At 34.2% G+C, this 26,156-nt stretch overlaps 1 protein-coding gene across 1 annotated transcript; it reads left to right on the forward strand.

Annotated features, from left to right (window-relative positions):
• The first annotated feature begins 11,448 nt into the window (after nucleotides 1-11,448).
• Nucleotides 11,449-25,453, forward strand: LOC141406417 (probable cytochrome P450 313a4). The gene is made up of 8 exons (XM_073991779.1): nucleotides 11,449-11,682; nucleotides 16,752-16,949; nucleotides 17,001-17,180; nucleotides 17,557-17,620; nucleotides 18,286-18,412; nucleotides 24,457-24,594; nucleotides 24,658-25,084; nucleotides 25,152-25,453. Exons 1-8 carry the CDS (start codon nucleotides 11,535-11,537, stop codon nucleotides 25,313-25,315), a joined length of 1,446 nt encoding a protein of 481 aa, XP_073847880.1. The 5' UTR covers nucleotides 11,449-11,534; the 3' UTR covers nucleotides 25,316-25,453.
• Nucleotides 25,454-26,156: the final 703 nt, after the last annotated feature.

Genomic DNA, 26,156 nt, shown 5'->3' on the forward strand with positions numbered 1-26,156 from the left:
GACCGATTTAAGGTATTTTTCACCTATTAGCCACATTATACAACCAAATTGACTGTAATTTGGCACAGTGAGTCCCCAATGAATATAAAATATCTTTGCGAACATTTGTCAACGTAGGTCCACGATTTCTTATAGCCCCCATAAAGGGTACCCCGATTTCGAGTATTTACTCAAATATTGGGTAAAAACTCTTTAACTGCCGAACCACTTGACGTAGGCTGACGAGCCCGGCTGGGATTTGAACCCACGTCTTCGAAAAACATTTACAAATGTTGTCGCGGCGTGTTAGCGTTCAGAGCCAAACTTATAACTTCCCAAGACTACGCTAAAAAGCGTTTGTCATGGAAGCCATAAAGGTTGAACGAACAAAAAAACGTTGCATTTGAAAGAAGAAAGTTCGATGACAGAGAAGCCACTCCCACAGCCGATATGTCTGATGAGTTGCAGAACTAACATCGAAACTAGTCACATAAATTGGTGGTTGTGTGGGTTCGAATCGTCGGCTCTTCTTTTCACTTGCACAAATCATCGGTCATTAAGCTCAACTCTAAACGAGAAAATTAATAAGAATCGCATTTTTGTTGAAATGTTAACGTCATGGCTTGTAAATATTTTACGATACTTGAAAAAGGATTGCCTGGCTACTTCTATTCGTCAATTCATCTCTTCACAGAAAAAAAAGCAACCCAGAAAATTTTGATTAAAAGCTTTATCACCATATTTTTGTCGAATGGCGATAAAATATTACGAATATATAAGGAAAATGTTTATCAAACATGAAAATTTTACTAAAAAGCGATCAATAAACGATTTTAAACAAATAATTTATTGAAATTTGTTTATGGTTATTAATAAATTTCTGTAGTTAAAATGGTTTTCAACGTTTGTCGCATGTTCTCGCTCTCAAGAGCGAGAGAAAGAACATTTTTTTGGCATAAAGAGAGCGCTACAACAATGTGCTGTGCTTTTTTTTTCTTGAGATGTGAGTGTCGTTGCTATGTACATTTCATAGCATGGTCATGGAATTTTTGCGGAATGAAGGGATGGAGCGTTTGTGTGGCATTTGGCTTGTTTATTTATTTGTGCTCGGGTGAAGGCTTGTATGTAAGTTTGTTACTGTTTTTTGTTGCTGATTTTTATGAACCTAACAAACGAAGAGGGAAAGAAAACAACGGGACGAGTTCTCATGTTTTGTTCTGCTTGTGGTTAAGAAAGGCAGATAACATTTTTTAACCGTCAGTTTGGTATTTTTGGCAGTCTCTTTAATGCAGTCGTTCTGTGTGGATCTGTATTGCAGAAATAAATCAATGTTTGTGTGTTTTCTTAAAGTAAAGGTGTGTTCAAGTAAATTAAATGCCCAATACATTTTATAATTGAATTCACGAATATGAAAAAGGATAATAAGAATATTTTATTGGACAAAGAAGCAACCGCATGTGATATTGGTAATAACATCAAAACATTTTATATATTTGAAATATACCTATATGGATGTACTATTTCTCACATTACAGATACCCATTTTCCTCTGATGATTTTCAATGTGGCAGAAGAATGTGTTTTATTTCACAACGTTCAATGATGTTCCCTGTATTTTATATTTAAAAGTGATTTATTTGTTTTCTTATATTAAAATTAATGTGTGGCACTAAATAATTATGTACTTCTATTATTAATTATTCCATTCCGTTTTTCTTTCTTTCATCTGTTATTTTTTATGTACCTATGCGTCTGGTGTTGCTTTTGTACTTGGCATTTCAAATAAATAAATAACCACGACCATTTATAAATGTGTGTATGTATCTTTTTTGTGGCTTTTGGGTTTGTATTTAACAAAAAAACAACAAAATAATTGTAAATATGAATATTTTTTTTATTGATTGGAAAAAATGCATTCAACAATTTTTTTAATCAAGAAAATATTTTGTTTTTATCAAGCAAAATGTGGAATATTTTGATAAATATTTTTGTCAATATGTGAAATGTTTTATCAGTTCAAAATAAAAAAAATCGATAAATATTTTAATCAATATTACAATTTTATTTTATCAACATGTATTTTTACTTTGTGATCACAAAATTTTATCGAATTTTGTCAATATGACAATTTTTTTTATTGCCGGAAAATCGATAAATTTTTGGTTGAATCTTTGAATTTCTTTATCAAATGGCTACAATTTTTTTTTCTGTGTTTCGAGGCATCCCATTGGTCATTTATAAAGACCCCAAGTTATTTAAAGTTCCTTACTCGTTTAATTTCGTCATTTTTTATTTTGAAAGATATTATTGCCATATATTTCTTAATGTTTTTTATATTAAGACCGTATAGTTCGCTTTTTAAGTAAGTGTACAGAAGAAAACGACTCCCTAAACATTTTGATTAACAGCTTTATCACCATATTTTTGTTGAATGTCGATAAAATATCGAACTTGAAAATGTTAGCGACCGATAAACGATTTCAAACAAATAATTCAATAAAAATTTGTTTAAGTTTTAAAGCAATAGTTTTTGCTATAATGGTTTTCAACGTTTGTAACATGTTCTCGCTCTCAAGAGCGTGAGAAAAAAGCTTTTTACGGCATAGAGCAGCAAACGACACACAACAACAACAATTTGAGCAAACACTGTTGTTAGTGCATTGTTTTTCAATTAGTGAGTGGAGAGAGAAGCTCTCTTTGCTTGCTCGCGAGTAAAGGACTGCGGAATGTTGGCATAGAAAGATTTTCCGCTACAACAATGTGCTGTCTTTGTGTGTGTCGTTGCTAGGTTTATTTCAAAGCATGGGTACAAAATTTTTGGGGCATTTAGTTTATTTATTGATTAAAGAAACAAGTAAAAGAGTATCAGTCGGCTTTGCCGACAGAGATATACCCTCAGCCTATGTGAATTGGAACTTTCATCTACGGACAGCTCGAATGTATTTAGGGTATTTTCAGAATTTTGTGGCACTTTTTTTACATTTGAACTTGCCGAATAAAATGTGGATTAGGATTAAAGTTCAAAAGTTTTGCGGAGGAAGGAATGGACCGACATTACGGAAGTGGATCTTATTTTGAGAGTCATATCTTTTCGATAGATATCGAGCCCACTAGTCATTTCAGTGGGTTATCGTACACCTACCTGTTGGACCAGTATGCCAGGAAAACATAATATGGCTGTAAACAAGACCACAAAGAACATCGTCGGTATAAATTTCCAAAGGATCTCCGAACAGACCCTTAACTGCACTTGGGCACAAATGTTGAACTTTTGTGGAGGAGGTATCCTAAGGAGAAGACCGATATGGGCCATTTTAGAATTTAAACTAAGTTTGGACAAAATATGACGAAGGCCAAATTTTTGACCAAATCGGTTTATCAGTTCGAGAGTTATTGTGCTCTCCAGCTACTACATATGGTGCCGTAGTGTTTTTTCCCAAGAAGAATACCTGAGAATACCTTTAACGTTGTAATTGAGACAGCGATTGCAAGTTGCTTCAACAGAAATCAAAGTTAGTCAAGAGCAGGTCTTAAAGTGAACTTATACGAAATTTTGTGTGGGACGTACCCGAAGGAATGGGCAAATATATATTCAAACCTAATCTATATCTGGATGCGTAAAGTATGGACCAAATCGGTCCTTCCCTTCAAGAGTTATCGTGCGCACAATTTTCCCGAACATTTTTGAACTTTTGTGATAATGTGTACTGGTAAAACTTAATCAAGAAATATGATTTACCATCGTGAAAGCTTAGTTGTTTACTGTGATAACTTATAAGGATAGGAAATTAAGAGCAATATTGAAATTACAATCATTCAAAGAATATGAAAATTAAAAAACCTATTATTCGCGAATTAGTTAAAATCAGTTGATGCGCACCATGATTGCCCTGAAGGGCACCTGTCTGTCACCCGTAGTGCGATTCTCTAACTAATTTTTTGAGTTACCGACATTTGTCGGTAAAATTAAAATGCTTATAATTTCGCTAACTACCAATGTTTTTCGGCAAGGTAGCGACGAATAAGAAGCTGTCGTAAAGTTCTACCGATAGCAAGAGGGTTGTCAAATTTTATTTGAACTTTTCATTCATAATTTTGCGTTTTAATTTTACCGATTTTTGCCGGAAACTCAAACAATGAGTTAGAGAATCGCACCACAGATCAGAAAACAAGAAACCAAATTGATCACGTTGTGATTTAATGGAAGGAAGACATTCATCGAGTGTTTACGATCGTTCCGAGGGGCAAACATCGACTCAGATCTCTACCATGTTGCAGCAAATATACGTACCCGTCTAAACGTAGCAAATAAAGTACGAATAGACACAACACCGAAGTTGGACATCGGTAAGCTGCAATCACAACAAATAGCCACAGCATATTCCACTCACTTGGGTGCCACCGTGGTGCAATGGTATGCGCACCCGCCTTGCACTCAGAAGGTCTGCGGTTCGATTCCCAGGCCAGGCAACATCAAATTACCAACGGTGGCAAAATACCCCTCAGTAATGTTGGCGACATTTCCTGTGTATTTCAGCCATGTAATACTTCTCTACAAGTGGTGTCATAAGACACGCTGTTCGGACTCGGCGATAAACAGTAGATCCCAGATCATTAAGCTAATATGAATCGGGGTGCACTCATTGATATGAGAGAAGTCTCCCTTGCCCCTCCTGGGATGTTTGTGGAACATTATATGTTACACTCAACTGGCCCAATTGCTTAATCAAAGCACCCCTCGTCCCGATACCATATCAGCACAATGGTAAAGTATTGCCCACTCCCTGCAAACAACCGCTAAATCCATTCTTGGATACCAGAGACCTCTACCAAAGAATCCATGGTATGACCAGGAGTGTCGTGTTGCTACCGAAGAGAAGAATACTGCATATAGGGCTACACTAAAATCAGCCACCGTGGTGCAATGGTTTGCACACATAAGGTCGTGGGTTCGATTCCCCGGCCAGGCAACATCAAAACACGTTTCAACGGTGGCAAAACACCCCTCAGTAATGTTGGCGACATTTCCTGAGTATTTCTACAAAAGTGGTGTCTTAGACACGCCGTTCGGACTCGGCGATAAACTGTAGGTCCCATATCATTGAGCTAATATGAATCGGGGTGCACTCATTCATATGAGAGAAGTCTCCCTTGTCCCTTATGGGATATTTGTGGAACAATTATTATTATTATTATTATTATTATTATTATTATTATTATTATTATTATTATTATTATTATTATTATTATTATTATTATTATTATTATTATTATTATTATTATTATTATTATTATTATTATTATTATTATTATTATTATTATTATTATTATTATTATTATTATTATTATTATTATTATTATTATTATTATTATTATTATTATTATTATTATTATTATTATTATTATTATTATTATTATTATTATTATTATTATTATTATTATTATTATTATTATTATTATTATTATTATTATTATTATTATTATTATTATTATTATTATTATTATTATTATTATTATTATTATTATTATTATTATTATTATTATTATTATTAAAATCAGTAGCAACTCGTAGCCACGAGAGCGGTATCGAGAGATAAGGATAAGAGATAAGGAGAAAATAAAATGTCTTTTTCGCAGGATAAAGAGGTGAATGGAAAAGCGGAAGGGCGAAAAAATCAAGGTGTAGCCTGAATGAAGTCCGAAAATTCTACCAAAGAGTAAAACAGCAAACTGATGGTTTTGGTAGAGACAAGCAGGAAAATCTGGTAACAGATACAGATGGTGTGCTCCGGTTATGGCAAGACCATTTTTTAAACTATTTGTATCCAGTAGTAACGAAGATGACGAATATTCCACAGATCCATCCCAGAAGATGGTATTGAGTGTATACCGCCAAGCCAACATGAGACACAGACAGCTGTAAACAGGCTGAAGAATAATAAGGTCGCAGGAGCCGATGACTTACCAGTCTCGCAGTTTAGGAGGCGACACGCAGATCACGCTTGATCCTTATAAATTCTGTCAATTTAGTTTACTCCTATGTCAGACTATGCAAATTTTCATTAACATGAAAATGAGTTTATAGGTAGAGGTGTGAAGGGGGTGAAGCTCTGTACACAAGGTTTGATCTTGGCTCCATGTTTGTACACCATTATTATTCATGACTTCCTACATATCTGTGATGATTCCAGAAGTATTTTATACGCAGATGATTCTTTGTTATATGCGCATGCCGAATCTCCCATAGTTGCTGCATCTAAAGTCCAAAACCATCTTTCGATAGTTAATGACTACTATTCTTCCTGGGGAATTAAGGTAAATATTGTAAAATGCGAAGCTTTGTGTCTCAGAAATGCTTCGGGAAAATGTGCTAGATCTGTCGTACCTGAAAGTAAGTTCTTGAAACTGTTTTTAAATGTAAATGAAATTCCATTTAAGAACAGTTTTAAATATCTGGAAGTTCATTTCAATAAAATATTTAAATTTAATGAACACGCCAGAATTTAACTTCGTAGCAAATAAAGCAAAAAGAGCTTTGGCTTGCGTTTTGTGTAATAAATCAACATCTATTAAGATAAAGCTCTTAATTTACAAAACCTGCATAAGATCTATTTTATTGTATGCATTGCCTATATGGTTTAGCATTTCTCCTTCGGTTGTTCGAGAGCTTAAAATTTGAGAAAGACAGGTACTCAGACAGTGTGTGAATAAGAATTTCCAGAACCCCACTAAAAGATATTCGAATTGTCACATATATTCTGAATCTTCCATTATTGCTATTGGTTTATATGCACTTAACACACTAAGAAAGTTTGTTGATAGCTTGCCCAATCACGAAAATACGTTGGCTAAAGACATTTACAACCATCAATGTGAATTTGGCTGGTCATATATGAATTATCTGTCACCTGTTGGTATAATAAGGGAAAATGTTCCGAATGATTTTAATCCAACATCTTCGCTTGCAGCCGATTTTTACTCTTTTACAACTCCTGGCTCTAATAGGGGCTAGCTTCTTTTCATTATTTAATTTTAAGCTAGTATAAAGTCGAATTAGTTTTAATTGTTTTTATGGCGATGTCCACTATCTTATCAGACAAAGTGTCGGGAGCAAACACTGATACAACACCCATACATGTTCTTTTATGAAATCACTTATCCGAAGCAAGTAGCTATTAACCTATTATCGAATTGAAATAATATTCAACAATTTTAAGTTCTCTTTTTATACCCTCCACCATAGTATGGAGGGTATATTAAGTTTGATTTTCCGTTTGTAACGCATTGAAATACTCATTTGCGACCCTATAAAGTATATATAGTCTTGATCAGGGTAAAATTCTGAGTCGATCTGTGCACGTCCGTCCGTCCGTCCGTCTGTGGTAATCACTCTAGCATCCAAAAAAATGGAGATAGGACGCTGAAATTTTGGGAAAATGCGTCTTTTGTTTGCAGGCAGGTCAAGTTCGATGATGGGCTATATCGGCCCACGTTTTGGTATAGCCCCCATATAACGGTACCCCCCGATTTACGGTATTTTGACGTTTTTAGCTACATTTTCAGACAAATTTAGCTATAATTTGACATTTAGGGTTCTTAAGTGTCAATAAACTTATATAAGAAAACTTGTGGAGATAGGTCCACATTTTGGTATAGCCCCCATATAACGGTACCCCCGATTTACGGTATTTTGACGTTTTTAGCGACATTTTCAGACCGATTTGGCTATAAATTGACATTTAGGGTTCTTAAGTGTCAATAAACTTATATAACAAAACTAGTGGGCATAGGTCCATGTTTTGGAATAGCCCCCATATAACGTTACCGCCCGATTTCAGGTATTTTGACGTTTTAAGTCACATTTATAGACCGAATTAGCTATAATTTGATATTTAGGGTTCTTAGTGACCAAAAAACTTATATTCGAAAAAATTATGAACATATGGATGTAGGTACATGTTTTGGTATAGCACCATATAACGGTACCTCCCGATTTTCGGTATTTTGTGATTTTTACCTACAAGTTTTAACCGAATTAGCCGTAATTTGAACATTTGACATTTGAAGTTCTTAGTGGTCACCACACCTCTCCATCAAAATTCTCTGAAATTTTGGGAAAATGCGTCTTTTGTTTGCTGGCAGCTCAAGTTCGATGATGGGCTATATCGGTCCACGTTTTGGTATAGCCCCCATATAACGGTACCCCACGATTTACGGTATTTTGATGTTTTTAGCTACATTTTCAGACCGATGTGGCTATAATTTGACATTTAGGGTTCTTAAATGTCAATAAACTTATATAACAAAACTTGAGGACATAGGTCCACGTTTTGGTATAGCCCCCATATAACGGTGCCCCTCGATTTACGGTATTTTGACGTTTTTAGCTACATTTCAGACCGATTTAGCTATAAAATGACATTTAGGGTTCTTAAGTGTAAATAAACTCCATATAACGGTACCCCCGATTTACGGCATTTTGACGTTTTTAGTTACATTTTCAGACCGATTTAGCTATAAATTGACATTTAGGGTTCTTAAATGTCAATAAACTTATATAACTAGTGGACATAGGTCAAGTTTTGGAATAGCCCCCATATAACGTTACCGCCTGATTTCAGGTATTTTGACGTTTTAAGTCACATTCCTAGTCCGAATTAGCTATAATTTGATATTTAGGGTTCTTAGTGACCAAAAAACTTATATTCGAAAAAATTATGAACATAGGTCCATGTTTTGGTATAGCCCCATATAACGGTACCTCCCGATTTTCGGTATTTTGAGAATTTTACCAACAAGTTTTAACCGAATTATCTGTAATTTGACATTTGACATTTAAAATTCCTCCACCAAAAATTTTCAAAAAGGTCGATGTATTGATAAAGCCCACATATAACGGTACCTCCCGATTTTCAGTAATTTGATGATTTTAGCTACAATATTAAATCGAACTAGCAGTAATTTGACATTTGAAGTTCTTAGTGGTCACAACACCTTTCCATCAAAAATTGTCAACATAGGTCCATGTTCGGATATAGCTGCCATATAACGGTACCTCCCAATTTTTCCGAAATGTCCCGGCGTTTTTCCCTGTTACTTCGAATTTAGCGGTTATGGGCCCCCAAAAACACGAGGCCTTGATGTCAAAGAGGATAATTTTATAAGGCTGATATCTTCTAAATCGCTAAGAATTTTGGGTTACTCGTGGAAGCAAAGTTGTGGCTCTCGTCTTAAACCTTATCTTCAAGGTCAAAAATGTTAAGGTCAAATTTTAAGACGAGAGCTACAACTTTGCATCCACGAGTAAACCAAAATTCTTAGCGGTTTAGAAGATATGAGCCTGACAAAATGATCCTTTTTAACATCAAGGCTTCAGGCCTTTGGGGGCCATAACCGCGGAATTCTGAGTAACAGAGAAAAACGCCGGGACATGTACTTCTTATTTTTCATCTTCTATTACGCTGTGGTGTCAGAATATGGTTAATTATTTCGTGGCACACAGTGTAGCTATACAGATTTCACGTCAAATAAACAACAATTTCTGGCCGCTGATGTAAACAATACTTAATGTGTCTGTTCCCCAACTGTCTAGCGCGTGTAAACATTTCCTATATGATTTTAAATACTTTATTCTTATGTCATTATAGAATTGAAAATTGATGTCAGCTTAACCAGCAAGCATTTCAATGTGAATTTGTCATTTCTTTGCCTAAGAAGTCACTTCTGCGGCACTTAAAATTTTCATAATAGACGAAAATTTGTATATTGACAATAACTGAAAGTATGTTTACATTCTATGGTTACGTACCTGAATTAACCCGTTTACAAGACATCACTCGCAATTCACAATACGTTAACTGTTTTTGTTTTTTTTTACTATAAGAGATATTATGTCTTTGTGCATTTGTATGTAACATACAAAAGAGATAGACCCATAGTTCTTTCTAGGGATGTATAGAATCATTTTCTGAGTTGATTTATGCATATCCGTCCGTCCGTCCGTTTGCGACGTACATGTCGCATTTATTGTCCGATTCTGCTGAAAAATTTGAGAATATAATTTTTTAGCCATGTATATATATATATATATATATATATTTTTTTTTTTAGAATATAATTTTTTAACGCTATTGCCTTTGGTGAAAATCGGGTCAGATTTCGGTATATGTTGAAACAAAATGGCAAATTCGGTCCAATCTTGATGAAATTTGGAAAATTTCAAGGTATTTGAGGTTGGATTCAGATTTGGATATAGCTCCCGTATATATTTGCAAAAGGCGTGTTTGATTCCAAAAATAATAGGTGAAAAAGTGAATGTAGAAATCAGGAGTACCTACTTTTGGTATAAATTAACAATGATTCTAAAATATTCGGTGGAACTTCTCTATATCGTTGCAATTGCAATTGACCGATGAATTAGTACGTTATAAAAAATCGTTATAGAGATATTATTTTGTGTGAGAATTTCCAGTTGTGCTCCAAAAACAACTTCGTTGTACAGAAGTTCGACTGTATTTGGTGAATTCTTAGTGAAATCGATGGTGGTGGTATATAGAAAAAAAATGTCTTGGCAAATATTGAAAAATTTATTTATTCGAATCCCACTACCAAATGGGTCTAAACATTTTTGTAACGTAGTTTTATACAAACAAATTTCAAGAAAATGGAAAAATACAAACATTGAGGGAAATTGTTGATAATTTTTAATTCGCTAAAATTTCTTTTCTATTTTATAATGTAGCTGATTATAAAACAACAGCATATAATTTTTCTAGATTTCAACTTTTTCAAAGTGCTATTAGCCAAAATCTGAAAATGTAGTAAAATGTTTTGCTGAGAAGCAGCATCAATATGTGTGTTCCCGTACTTTTTTAATGGTAAAAATAGTAAAAGAGCGAAATGTGAAAAATGAGATACACTACAACTTTATTCAAAACGTACGGGAACGGGAAAATGAAAAAAGTAGAAAAAACTGGAACAAATGTCAAAGTCGGTTTACCAGCTAATTAGAAGCCGGAAATCTCGTTACTATTTTTTACAGGCTCAAAAAAGTGGTAAAAATTTTAAAAACTTTTTAGTTCTGGAACAATGCTAATATAAATCTCAAAAAAGTGACTTTCATTTACACTGTTAGGAATACCGTATTAGACGAGCTTTCGTTACTTAACTTCTAAAATTCATTTCCAAACGAATTAAGTTACTACAACTATCGCCTAGGCGTCACGTTTTAGATTCAGCTGCTACAGTTTTCGCTTACAGGTTAACTACCCAATTGAAATATGGAAGTATATAAGACCATTTTGGGTCAAAGTTAAATCAGTCATTAATTTGTAATTATAATTTTTCCAGTTCAAATTAACTAGAGCAACGTGTTTTAAAACATTTATAAACTACATCTCATTATCAAGTAATTACTAATTATCTAATTACTTATGATTATAATTAGTAGCAAAAACAATCTCATAATGTGTATAAAAAATTGAAATTCTATACAAGCTTTATGTAAAGATAATAGTAACGCGCATCATTTCGGTTGGTTTGGTTTCTGTCGGAAAATGTTATATTGGCCAATTTTTGGAATCATTTGTGTGTGGCTATATTGGCTGTGGTCTCGCCGAAGGTATTATTATTTGATGTTTAAACTACCCGGGCCCATTGGATATCCCTTAATTGGCGAAGCTTTAAATTTAATAGGAAAAATAGGTATGTAGAGTGAAAAGAGGGTGTAGTTTTGTGTTACCAACATTTGGTTAACCTCAATAATTTCGTTTTTGTGGAAATTGAAGTTTGTATAACCACCCACAATTCATGAATTTTTGTGACAAATATCAACTGTTAAAAACTTAAAAAATCGAACTGAATGTTTGAGTGTGGAAAATTCCTTTTAGCGAAATGAAAATTTCGCAATATGTCAAATTTCTGAGGCAATACTTAAAAAAATAATCCAGCATGTCTGAGCTTGTTATTCCGTCCTAGTTAAGACAGATTTGTTTTATGTGGAGTAAACGCAGATCTTAATGTTCCTAAATTTGATGTTGGCTTCCTTGCAATGTTTCTCATGGTATTAAAAAAACAAATTTCCGACATTTTACTTTCTAATGACATTTTTTGATGGACCTCTATCTATGGGAATTTCTGAGTGAATTCGGACACTTTTACAATATGTGGTTTTTGATTTCTTGTATTGTTTGCTGTGTTGATGCTGCTCCTTAGCAAAATATTTCAGTATATTTTCCGGTTTTTTACTAACGGTTGCAGAGTTATCGCGCCTTGAAAAGTAGAATTCTGTAAAACTATATACAAAGAAATACTCATAATTTTTTTAAATTTCTTTAATGGAATTTTTTTTTTATCGGTAGGTGCTTGTATTCGATTAATTACTATTTGTTCTAAATTATTTAAAATTTGCCAATACAATTTTTATACATTCCACCATAATATGGAGGGTATAATTAAATTTGTCACTCCGTTTGTAACACATCGAAATATTCGCCGGAGACCCCTTGAAGATAGAGCTTTGTAATTTGGTAAAGAAGTTTCTGTTACGCCTAGGACGTTCGGTATTGAAAATGGCCTATGTCCACGTCCACGTTTTGATATAGCCCCCATAGAACGGTACCTCCCTATTTTCGGCAGTGTACATGTTGTAGCCTCAATATCATACCGAAAAGGCTGGCATTTTTTATTTAGTTGGGGGTATAAAGCTTTGGGGCCACCGTGGTGCAATGGTTAGCACGTCCGCCTTGCACTCAAAAGGTCTGCGGTTCGAATCACAGGCCAAGCAACATCAACGGTGGCAAAATTCCCCATCAGTAATGCTGGCGACATTTCCTGAGTATTTCAGCCATGAAAAACTTCTCTACAAGTTGTGTCTTAGGACACACCGTCCGCCTTGCACTCAAAAGGTCTGCGGTTCGAATCACAGGCCAAGCAACATCAACGGTGGCAAAATTCCCCATCAGTAATGCTGGCGACATTTCCTGAGTATTTCAGCCATGAAAAACTTCTCTACAAGTTGTGTCTTAGGACACACCGTTCGGACTCGGCAATAAACAGTAGGCCAATATGAATCGGCGTGCACTCATTGATAAGAGAGAAGTCTCCCTTGTTCCTTCGGGGATGTTGTGGGAACATATGTATGTATGTATAAAGCTTTCCACCTGAATTTTGTCGGTATAGGTCCACGCCTTCATATAGCCCCCATAGAACGGTACATACCGATTTTCGGTATTTTGAAGTTTGTGGCCTCAATATCCCACAGAAATGGCTTAAATTTGGTTTATTATCCTCGTTGAGGATATTAAACTGTTCACTTGAAATTTGCCGGTATAGGTCCACGCCCCCATAGAACGGTACGTCCCGATTTTCGGAATTTTGAATGTTGTGGCCCCAATAACCCACCTAAATGGCTGAAATTTGATATTTGTTCTTCTGGGGGTATAAAACTTTTCATCTGAGCTTTACCGCTATAGGTCCACGCCTGCATATAGCCCCCATAGGACGGTATATCCCGATTTTCGGTGTTTTGAAGGTTGTGGCCTCAATATTCCACCGAAATGGTTGAAATTTAATATTTAGACTTCGTTGGGTGCATAAAATTTTTCCATCTGAAGTTTGTCGGTATAGGTCCACGTCTTCAAATATCCCTTATAAACCCCCACCTGCCGATTTTCGGTAGTTTGAAGGTTGTGGACTCAATATCCCACCGAAATGACGGAAATTTAGTACTTAGTCTTCATTTTGGGTATAAAATTTTCCATATGAAATTTGTCGGTATAGGTCCACGTCTTCAACTATCCCTTATAAACCCCCACCTGCCGATCGGTAGTTTGAAGGTTGTGGACTCAATATCGCACCGAAATGACGGAAATTTGGTACTTAGTCTTCATTTTGGGTATAAAATTTTCCATATGAAATTTGTCGGTATAGGTCCACGCCTTCTTATAGCCCCCTTAGATCTGCACATCCCAGTTTTCAGTATTTTGGCCTCAATGGCTGCAATTTGTATTTAGTCTTCATTTGGGGTATACAACTTTCCGTATGAAATCTGTCAGTATAGGTCCACGACTTCATATATCCCCCATAGCACGTTACCTCCCGATTGGATGTATTTTGAAGGTTGTGGCCTCAATATTCCACCGAAATGGCTGAAATTTGTTATTTAGTCTTCATTTGGGGTATAAACCTCTCCATAATAAATTTGTCGGTATAGGTCCACGCCTACATATAGCCCCCATAGAACGGCACATCCCAGTTTTCGGTATTTTGAAAGTTTTGGCCTCAATATTCCACGGAAATGGCTGAAATTTGGTATTTAGTCTTCGTTGGTGTGCAAAACTTTCCACCTGACATTTGTAGGTATAGGTCCACGCCTTCATATTGCCCCCATAGAAGTGTACCTCCCGAATTTTGGCATTTTGAAGGTTGTGGCTTCAATATTCCACCGAAATTGCAGAATTTTGGTATTCTTCATTGGGGGTATTCAACTTTCCCCTTTAAATTTGTCGGTCTAGTCCACGCCTTCATATAGCTTCCATAGAACGGTACATCCCAGTTTTCGGTATTTTGAAGGTTGTGGCCTCAACATTCCACGGAAATGGCTGAAATTTGGTATTTAGTTTTCCTTGGGGGTGCAGAACATTCCACTTGAAATTTGTAGGTATAAGTTTACGCCTTCACATATCCCCCATAAAGGTGTACTTCCCGATTTTCTGTATTTTAAAGGTTGTGGCTTCCACCGAAATGGTATAAATTTGGTATTTAGTCTTCGTTGGTCGTATACAACTTTCTCCCCGAATGCAGGACCACGCCATCATATAGTGTCCATAGAACGGTACCTCCCCAATTTCGGTATTTTGAAGGTTAGCCACATTGTTTTACCGAAATTGCTGGAATTTGGTATTTAGTCTTCTTCATAAACGAAAGGAAAATAATTGTTCAGTTTTACATCATTTTGCTTGTGATTTTTTTTTCGCTACTATAACTTTTGACATTAATAAAAGACTAAGGTTTTGAATTCGTCGCCTGTGTAACTTTACCATGCGTGCAATGGTTGTAGTCTTGTAAGCAAAGTCATGTAAAACTGCATTATTAATGGTTTGTTCTATGTTCGAAACGGGCAGCCTTTGTTGGGATGGTTGTGGGAAACACATATTTGAAGCGGAATACACACGATCAGTTTTGACTATCGATTTTTCGGAATTATCGATAATTGTCCAACCGTCACGCAACCACAAAATATTTTGTGGTTGCCTGATGATTGACAAAAGTGAACGGCCACACTGGCAAGCAACCGATTATTTGAGCAAAACTGACAGTCAAAACTGGGGCCTAATTACGACATTTGGTATCGAGTTGTTTCGATGCGAGTACTCAAATTTCGTATGATGACATTCGATATCGAGTAAAATTATCGAATAATCGAACAAATATTTGCGAGACTTTGTTCGCAGGAAATTAGCTATCATAAACAAATAAAAGGATGTTTGCTGTCGTTTTGTGTAACAAAATTTTATTTATTAAAAAAAACTGAAACAATTTTTTACATAATAGCAGCAAAAAAATGTGAAACAAATTATTTGCAGTCGTTTTAATGAAAAATAATAAAATTAGACCAATAAGAAATATGGGCATCAATTATCCAAAACTGATGTTTACGGACGTTTAAAGAACAAATAAGTTGAAAACGTTTGCAATTTTGTAAAAACTAAAACATAGTTTAAATAGTCTTTATTTTGTAGGGATTTTTTTTTTAAATATATTAATTAAAAAAACGCAAATGTTGTGTTGGGTAAAATACAAGTTTAACAATGACTACAATCAACAATAAGTAACAAAAATCAAAAATATGTTATTATTTAAAAAAAAACCAGAGACAGATTGGTGGGTTTCTCGGTTTCTCTATTCTTTGTGTTTTGCTCATTCCTTACACAATTGCGCCGCCTACATACAAGTGCGCCACCAACAATAGCGTGCAAACTAACATGCATTTATTAAGGTAGATGCATCAGCAATCAGTTATAACAATGTCAAAAAGATTTTGCAAAAATAAATAATTTCGTACATTTTCGTAGCACGACCTCAATCCGAAATTATTGTTCAATGTATTATTCAAACAATTCAACAGATATTCAATACTTTTCATTCATAATTTTCGTTTAAAGATAAATATTTATTTTTGGTGTCTAACTTTATGAGTGCTATTGATAAAATATGGTAGATTACCGGTTATTTTTCGAAATTATCGATAACAACGATTTTTCCTTCTCGATCGAGTTCCATCATACCAATATTTTTCTGTGTCGACATTTTATTCACGGGTAAATCCTCGATCGAATCGAATCTCATAATTAGGCCCCGGATCGTGTGTACCCCACTTTATGATATCGTGGAACAGCTATAAGATTAACCGGTACTTTTGCCGTAATGTAGCATTATTGTTCCTTGTAGGTAACTAAATGATACAACTATGAATATTAGGGGTAGACATCGCCCTCCCTGCCTCGTTTATGCGGCACCAATTCAATTACCAATATTCCCGGGTGACCGGGAATAAGGATTTTCATTTCCGGATAAACGGACATTCTCAAACCCTGTTGGCAACATACAAGATTACAGCCCTGACCTTTTCCGGAAAAATCACAAAATATGTACTCTAATTGGATTTAATTTATTATATTCAATACTCAAAACTTTTGTTCAATCAAGTTTAATTACCAAGTAAAAATTTTACATTTATAACTCAATTAGAAACAATAATTTTATTCTTTCAGATCCACTATATGTCATCAACTCATACAATGAAAAATTTGGACCTATAATGTACTCTTGGTTGCTCCATTATCCGTTTTTACTTATCACTGATCTGGATGCTGTTCGAGATGTATTGACGTCCCCTCATTGCATAAAAAGGTCTGTTTTATATAAGCCGTTTAAGAAGGGTATCGGAGAAGGTCTATTCACTTTAGAAGGTACTTAAAAGAATAAATAAAAAACACTGAATATATAGGCGTATTTTGCAGATCCAGAATGGAGTGTCCATAGGAAAAATTTAAATCCTGCATTTTCACATAAAATACTACTTAGTTTTCTGCCCATATTCAACCAAGAAATTAACAAGTTAGTAAAAACTTTCGACAAAATGGACGAATGTCCGAATGTGATAACTACATTGCAGAATTTTACAATGAAAATAACATTACGTAAGTCAAAGCCGAAACAGAAAAAACGTTTTGGCGTTTGTTTCAATCAATCCATGACACAATCATATAGGTAGCCGAATCAGCCCAGCTGATCGTACCACAAGTTGTCAAACTTGATTTAATTTTTAAATAATATCTCTAAATTATAAAAATGTTATGAATTTGTTAAATTATACGTTTATTAAAATTTGCTAAAATTGTTTGACATTTCGCAGTACTGAATGCTTCCTTGAATAAATCCATTGATTTTGAAGCGCAACGCTCGGCGTTGCTGCCATTGTCCCTATATTGCTGTTGTCTCATGGCAACGAGTAAACAAGGCGAATTTGAGAGATTTGTTTTATCGATCCGTTTGTAACTGTCTTTTTAATTTTAGGAACAACTATGGGAATTGAGGAAAGTAAAGGGCGCGATAGTACACTACACAAAAATTATCAGTGGTAAGAAATAATATTTAAAATACTTATCCCATTGCCAGATTAAAAGGGTGGTCGAGGTCAAGCAGCTGCTATTGCTATGTTTCTTGACACGCTTCGTATCTTGAAAAACATTACAACACACTCTTTCAGAATATTTAAAATTATTGTTTCTGAGATTACTACTGACGATTGGCTGATTTTAATTCAAAGGGAAAAATCGATGTCGGATTTTTTAGGTGACATCCCTCTAAAGTGTTTATTATTGTTACGTTTTAAGATTGCCATAGTTTGAACACAATTGGAATATATTAACAGGTGCCACAGGGGGTGCTCGAACATAACTCCCAAAATAATTTCAGTCGTTATGTCCGCTGCGCTTTGCGGAGATAACAAAATTCGTTGGGAGATATGTCCGTGAAGCAAAGCGGACAGAACACCCAAAAGAATTGCGGACATAACTCCCAACGATTTTTTTTAAATTTTGAATTTATTTATTTATATAATTTTGAAATTTGAATATAAATTTAAGAGTAGAAGTTCGATTTTTTTCAAAAATACTTTCGCCTGCGGTGCTTTTCGCTTTTCAGAAAGTATTTGCTCAATTTTATTACCGACTAAAAATCCGACATCGATTTTTTAAAACCGCCCTTATGTAAATACATATATATTTTATATATTTTATTTAGCCTTATAAAAAATGGAGCTCAAATGGCATTCTCTCCGTGGTTGGCCAATGACATGGTGCGTAGGTTATTTGGTATTTTTGAACCGTTCAACTCATGTGTAACAGAAAATCAGGAAATTATTAGAGAGGTAATTCAACAAATTTTTATAATTTATACAATTTAGACAATTTGTTTGTGCCCCGAAAAAACTTCACACTAAACATTATTTTTAAGTTAAATTATTACAACTTCAGCGGCACTGTCGATGAGTCGAAATGCAAAATATTACTTACATACCGATACAGAAAATTTGTTCCATAAGCCAAACTATTAGCAAGTCTATCTATATCGGTGGTGCTCAGAATATTTTGTGCATTTGTCTCTCTGAGCGAGTCTTTCCTTTGTTAAACCACGACAGATGAGAATAAAGAGAACATATTTGGTTGTTGCAGTCACGTTAACGTATATTGGTGATCTTGACTGATCTATAAGCTTTTCCAAAAAAAAAAAAAAAAAAAAAAAAAAAACAAATTAGGCATCTCATAAATGACCAGAAATTTCTCTTATAGAAGAATAGTGTTGGGAAACAAGCTCGCGGAGATCGTCGATATTCTTCGTTCCATTTCTCAAAATTATGAATGAAAAGTGCTAATCAATTTTTATTTATTTATTTCATTCATAATTCACTTTTGCTATTGGTAGAACTTAGCGACTTATTTAATTTTTGTCGCAAACTTACAGAAAAAATTCCATGCATGATTACGGAAATTATAGGCATTTTAATTTTACTGATTTTTTTCGGTAACCAAAAATGAGTTACAGAATCCCTAGTCGATGTTAAACTTGATAAATGAGTCCCTCAGCGCCAAAACTGCCTAACCCGCATGTTCAAAAAAATCAAAGTGACTATAAAGATTTTGCCGGAACCTTTAGAAATAAATATTAAAAAAACTCCATATTGCATTGCGTTGCACACAAAGTTTTGTATTTTATTAAAAATGTATGTACCCAGCTAGCATTTGGAACATTGCTTTTTCAAAAATCACATTGCGGAGTCTTTTTAGAGTCCTTTTGGTTATCAAAAACTGATTAAATCGCTTGTATGATCAGAAAGGGACTCGAAAGGAACTCCGTGTAATGATTAAAAAGAGTTCAATTTAAAATACAACAACAAATGTGTAGCAATCACAAATTAATCATTGAGCGTTTAAAATGTGACTACTTTGTCGTTATTTATTGTCACATTTTGATCTTCATGATGATTGAAAAATGCTTAATCAAAAAAGGGTCATGCAGGTGTTTGAAAAGTGATTATAATTATGGATCTTCTGATCATATTTTGAACAGATAGGTAATTAAAAACTGATTGTTTTGTTTTATTTTTGTTTTGTTGTAAATAATTCTCATATACACTTTCTACAAAACTTTGATATAAATGTAACGTATAATATTAAGGGTATAGACAAACACAACACATGTTGAGGTTTTGCCAAGTGAAATGAAGAAGCAATATACAAACCAACGCGCAACATAAGGGATAATTAAAAGAAATAACAAAGCAGAAAAGACAACAAAACAATGGAAAGAAACAAAAAACAAAAAAGAATAAAAAGAAAATTCTTTTAATTTATTTCGTCTAATAAAAAGACCCATAAATGACTCCCTAAAGACTCATAAACGGTTATAAACGTGACTCTAAAAATACTCGAAAAAGAGTCCCAAATTAATCGACAAATCACCAATAAATGATTGAAATACGACTCGAAAAAGAATTTATATACCATCAGAAAATGGGCAAAAATGACTCGAAACTAATGCAGAGGAAGACTCATTTGTGATTTGTTTAGAAGAGTCGCCTGAGGTTACGTTTTCCTCCCGACAAACGAGTCATTTATGATCAGAAAATGAGCTCATATTCCAACTTTTTAATCGTGCAGTCGGATCAAAGAAGACTCGAATTTGATTATAATTTTCAAAAAATGCTGACTGGATAGTAGCCCCGCTAGCATTTGGAAGACTGCTTTTTCAAAAAGCACATTGCGGAGTCTTTTTAGTGTCCTTTTGGTGATCAAAAACTGATTAAGTCGTTTGTATGATTAGAAAGGGACTCGAAAGGGACTCCGTGTAATGATTAAAAAGAGTTCAATTTAAAATACAACAACAAATGTGACTACTTTTTCGTTATTTATTGTCACATTTTGATCTTCATGAAGATTGAAAAATGCTTAATCAAAAACGGGTCATGCATGTGTTTGAAAAGTGATTATAATTATGTATCTTCTGATCATATTTTGAACAGATAGGTGATTAAAAACTGATTGTTTTGTTTTATTTTTGTTTAGTTGTTAATAATTCTCATATACACTTTACACAAAACTTTGATATAAATGTAACGTATAATATTAAGGGTATAGACAAACACAACACGTGTTCAGGTTTTGCCAAGTGAAATGAAGAAGCAATATACTAACCACCGCGCAACTTAAGGGATAATTAAAAGAAATAACAAAGCAGAAAAGACAACAAAACAATGGAAAGAAACAAAAAGAATAAAAAGTAAATTCTTTTAATTTATTTCGTCTAATAAAAAGAAAATGAGCTTATATTCCAACTTTTTAATCGTGCTGTCGGATCAAAATAGTCTCGAATTTGATTAAAATTTTCAAAAAATGCTGACTTGGAGTATTTGTAAGTTTTTCAAAATATGAGAATGTGTGTGTGAATTTTATGTATTGAGGAAAATCAAAATAGTTTTGATTGTTGGCGTTTTTTATTGTTGGACTGCAGAATTTTACATCTTTGTGTTTATTTCAGCTTTAGTCCATATTTTGTTGTAATTCAATTGTTTGAATAACAACAAAATATTTTAAAGTGGATATGAAATTGATTAGTTGCGGGCGAAGGGTAGGGAATACTATAGTTTCAGTTGTCACCAAACAACTTCATCAGTTCCCTTTTTTCGCCGACTCTGTATCGATAAACAGTGGTGGATATGAAATTCTTTAGTTCGACTCAAATTGTAGGGTAAACAGCTTTAGGGCCATACAGCAAATTTCTCGTTTTATTTAATTTGCTAGATGGCTTTATTGACCTGTTTATCGATACAGAGTCGGCGAAAAAGGGAACTGATGAAGTTGTTTGGTGACAACTGAAACTATAGTATTCCCTACCCTTCGCCCGCAACTAATCAATTTCATATCCACTTTAAAATATTTTGTTGTTATTCAAACAATTGAATTACAACAAAATATGGACTAAAGCTGAAATAAACACAAAGATGAATAGTTTTGATTTTCAAAATGAAACTTAGTCAATCCGATGAATCATGGTAAAACAATAAAAGGTAACAGCCAAGGGCTATAGAAGGTCGGTCATTCAGAGTTCTGTCAACAACTTTTGACAACAAACATAATAGATTTTATATTATTGTGATTTGAGCTTCTTTGTATTGTAAATCACAATAATGTCTTTGACAACAAACATAACAATCAGGTGGGCTTAGTGTCCAACTGTATGAACTGTGGTAACAGCAATACCCAGCTGACTGAACTGGGCTGTAATGTTAGTGTGAAATTCCGTACGACTTTTTGTATATTTATTTCTATTTTTGATGTATATTCGGAATATACATTTTTTAAGGAAAAAATATATCATTCAGAAAAAAACTATTTCCCATAAAGACTTGTTCATATCGATGACATGTAACCTCCTCCAAGTCGGAACGATGTGCCGCACACTGTAACGCCGCTTATAGAGGCGGTACAACATTTGTTGTTTGTGTGTGGTATTTTGTTAAATTTGAAAAAATATAGCCCTAATAAACATGGGCTTCTTTTATTTCAAAACAAAAATATTGAAACAGCTTCTCTTTTTTGCAATGATTTTTTAGCGACATCGCACATTTTTGCAAGAATTCTACTTTCTGCAAGAAATTTTGCATTTAGTGGAATTATACGGAAACATTCATATTGAAAATGTAACGAATTTTCATTCATGTCTTTCAAAATATTCAATGAGGTGTGAAAAACATTAGTTTTTTAAATTTCAATAATTTATAGACATTTTCTTGTTTTGTTTACTAATACCGGTGACTATAACGTTGCAAACAACAACAAACTTCTATGTGGTTGTTGTTGAGTTGTATTTGTTGTAGTATTTACTTTACCTTATTTGTTTTACCATGCCCAAAAGCATTATAGCAAAGTCCATATTTATATTAGGCAATTTTCCTTGCGGCAATTGTCAGTTTGATGGAGAGAGAGGTGAGGCATATGGTAACCCTTTGCCTCTCAACACCCAACATTTTTCCTTTATGTTATCGAAAATAATAGTAACAAGTATGAAAGTATCAGTCACTGTCCACAAAAAAACTTAACCAAACCAAACACAATAATGATGCCGTATATAAAATATATTGATTTCGTATCACGAGTTTGCTTTAAAATATGTATGTACCGTAATTGACATATACATACCAAATATTTTTAGTAACCAAACTTCTTCATAAAGGACTCGAAATATTAAATTGCTTTAAACTAAGTTTGAAAGAAATTTTTGAATAAGTTTTAGAGTTATCTTGCACAATAGCCATTTTAGTATGTGCCGGCTGGGTTTTGGAGCTTTTGGGCCATTATCTTAGGAAGTGCTGATTTACTCTGCAAAAAATTGTACCGTTGTAAATGAGGCCGTAGAACAACCTACTGAAAAATGAGTCAAAACGATGTGAGAGAGGCTCTTAAACTTCACTTTATCCGAATTTTGTGTGGGTGGTACCCGAAGAGGTGGAGCGATATTGTCCATATTCCAACCTGGCACATGACTGGATGAAATAATACGATCAGAAACTCCATGCGAGAATTATTTTGCGCATTTGCCATTTTGGTTGCTACCATCAGGGTTCTTGGAGCTTTTAGGCCAATATCTCAGGAAGTATGGACTTGCGCAAGAAAAAAATTGCACTGCCGTAAAGGAAGCCGCAAGGAAAACTTACTGAAAAAAATTAAAAACTATCCGAGAGGAGCTCTTAAACTTGACTTTATTCGAATTTTGTGTGGGAGGTACTTAAAGGAGTGGACCGATACAATCCATATTCCAACGTGATACATGATTGGATGAAATAATACGATGTCTTCACCAATCAGAAACTCCATGCGAGAATTATCTTGCGGATCTGATATTTTGGTTGGTGTCGTCAGGGTTTCATGCAGCTTTTAGGCCTATATCTCAGGAGGTATGGACTGGCACAGGAAAAAATTGTACCGTCGTAAAGAGAGTCTCAATTACAACCTAATGAAAGAAATTTAAAAACGATCCAAGAAGTGCTCTTAAACTTCACTTTATCCGAATTTTGTGTGGGAGGTACCCGAAGGAGTGGATCGATATAGTCCATATTCGAACCCGATCTGTATCTGGAAGAATTGGAATCGATTGCTACCTTCGAGAGTTATTGTTCACACCATTTTACAGAAAATTGTTGAACTTTTCTGTGGGGAGGTACCGGAAGGAGTGGACCGATATGATCCATCTTCGAACTTAAATTAAGTTTGGACAAAATATTACGATACCCAAATTTTGGTTCGAATCGGTTGATCCGTTCGAGAGTTATCGTGCGCACCAGCCAGACAGACGGACGGACATACATAGCTACATCGACTCAAAATTGTCTGAAACTAATTTCGTCCAAACATACTTGGGGTCTAAAACCGTTATTTCGATGAGACATATTTTTGGTCGTATCAATGTGTATATACCCCTTCTAGACTAAAGGCTGAGGGTATAAAAATTAGTAGATTCTTGCAGTTCTGGAACAGACCAATAAATGTATAAGGTCATTACCTAATTGATTGCGTGTTTCGCAATTAAAAATGTGTTGTTGTTTTGCTATAATGCTTTTGAACAAAAAAAATTATTTTGACAGTTGTTTTTTTTAAGAATTGTTTTTATATGTGCTCTGTTCCAGAACCTGCAAGAAGCTACTATTTATACTACGATAACATTTTTTCCTTTATGTTATCGGGAAAAATAGTAAAAATTAGTAGATTCTTGCAGTACTGGAACAGACCAATGATGTAAGTTTAAATACCTACATTCATATACATATGCTAATTTATGCAAATGTATAACTAAAAGTAAATATGAAATGTTTTACCATTATTTTGTCATTATTTCTTTTCGTATCTTTTTTATATGTAGGTCATTCGGAATAAGTTAAGCCGCGATAGTCATAATGGATCCGAAAACGTCTTCATTGATCAGGCCATTGAAGTTCTAGAAAAACATATTTTTACAATGCAAAATGTTGAAGATGAATTAAATCATATTGTTTTGGGGGTAATATATCAAAGTTATGAATTTCCACTTTTGATACAGTTACTTATTAATCAAATATTTAAGGCTTTTGAAACGACAGCTAATGCAATTGGTTATGTACTTATTTTACTTGCAATGTTTCCTGAATACCAAGAAAGAGTTTATGAAGAGCTATTGTCTATATTCCCAGCGGGAGAAGATTTCGAAGTAACCAATGCGAATATTCAGGACATGACCTATATGGATATGGTAATTAATGAATCTATGCGAATTTTGACGCCAATTCCGGCAGTAGGACGCCAAAATACTCAAGATCTTCGATTGTCAAACGGAATAGTTATACCCCCAGGAGTGCAGTTAAATATAAATATTTTTGCCATACATAGGCGCAAGGATATATGGGGTCCCGATGCTGATATCTTCAATCCGGACAATTTTCTACCGAGTAACATGGAAAATAAACATCCGTATGCGTTTATACCCTTTACAAAGGGATTGCGCACTTGCATAGGTTAGTTTGCAATAAAATAAACTAAAAATAATTAATTTAATATTAATTCCTCTTTTTGATAATATAGGATATAAATATGGTCTGATGTCCGTGAAGGTAGCTTTGGCAAAGTTGTTGATGAATTTCAAGTTTTCAACAGAATTCAAATACAGTGATCTGGAGTTTTGCAATTCAATTGTGTTGAGCTTAAAACATATGCCTGTATTGAAAATTACCAAAAGGCATGCTTAAAACTAAAACGCACACAATTACATACAGTGATGACCAGCTAAATACGGACCCAAAATTCAGTATAATAGATTGCTATCTTTACAAATTTTTTAATAACAAACACTAAAAAGTTAACAAATAAAAACTCCAATGAATTGAGTTGTTTTTATTTAATTACACTGGTCAACAGGACTTTTGTTTCAACCGATGTTGCAGTTGTTTCTAGATGAAATCGGCGAGTTATTTTCAAATCCGGTCCCGGTTTTTCTCCATCAGCTCTTGTTTTTGAGATATAGCTCAAAATCGGGTTTTACGAGTTTAACCCAGACTTTCGTTATTTTCGAATACAAACAAATATTTGATGATTTTTAGGTCATGGCCGAATCATGGGCGCTATGAACTTTATATTATATATCTGAATACTGGATTATATAGTAGACACCCTAAGAATATCCGGAGTACCATATGAAGATCCTATGACTTCCCCCGATGACGTAATTACAGCTTAAAGTACTCAAAATATGCAATTTTTACAAGGTCAGTCCTATATTTTCTATATTTTTTTTGATATATACTCATCATAACTATTTCAAAAACGATTTTTTCGAGCGTATAACATCTCTTTAATATATTAATATCCAAAAACCCACAACAAATATTTGTTTGTATCCGAAAATAACGAAAGTCTGGGTTAAACTTGTAAAAACCGATTTTGAGCTATATCTCAAAAACAAGAGCTGATGGAGAAAAACCGGGACCGGATTTGAAAATAACTCGCCGATTTCATCTAGAAACAACTGCAACTTCGTCTGAAACATTCAACTTTTTCTATTTTGAGCAGTGTTATCTATTGACGAATCGG

Source organism: Musca autumnalis, unplaced genomic scaffold (genome assembly GCF_047663935.1).
Source record: "Musca autumnalis isolate F117 unplaced genomic scaffold, ASM4766393v1 scaffold_1, whole genome shotgun sequence".
In the NCBI taxonomy this organism is placed as follows: Eukaryota; Metazoa; Arthropoda; class Insecta; order Diptera; family Muscidae; genus Musca; species Musca autumnalis.

Coding starts and splice junctions, on each gene's coding strand:
- LOC141406417 (XM_073991779.1), top strand. CDS start 11,535: ATGTTATATTGGCCAATTTTTGGAATCATTTGTGTGTGGCTATATTGG. Junction 11,683..16,751: donor AAATTTAATAGGAAAAATAG/GTATGTAGAGTG, acceptor TTATTCTTTCAG/ATCCACTATATGTCATCAAC. Junction 25,085..25,151: donor GGGATTGCGCACTTGCATAG/GTTAGTTTGCAA, acceptor TTGATAATATAG/GATATAAATATGGTCTGATG.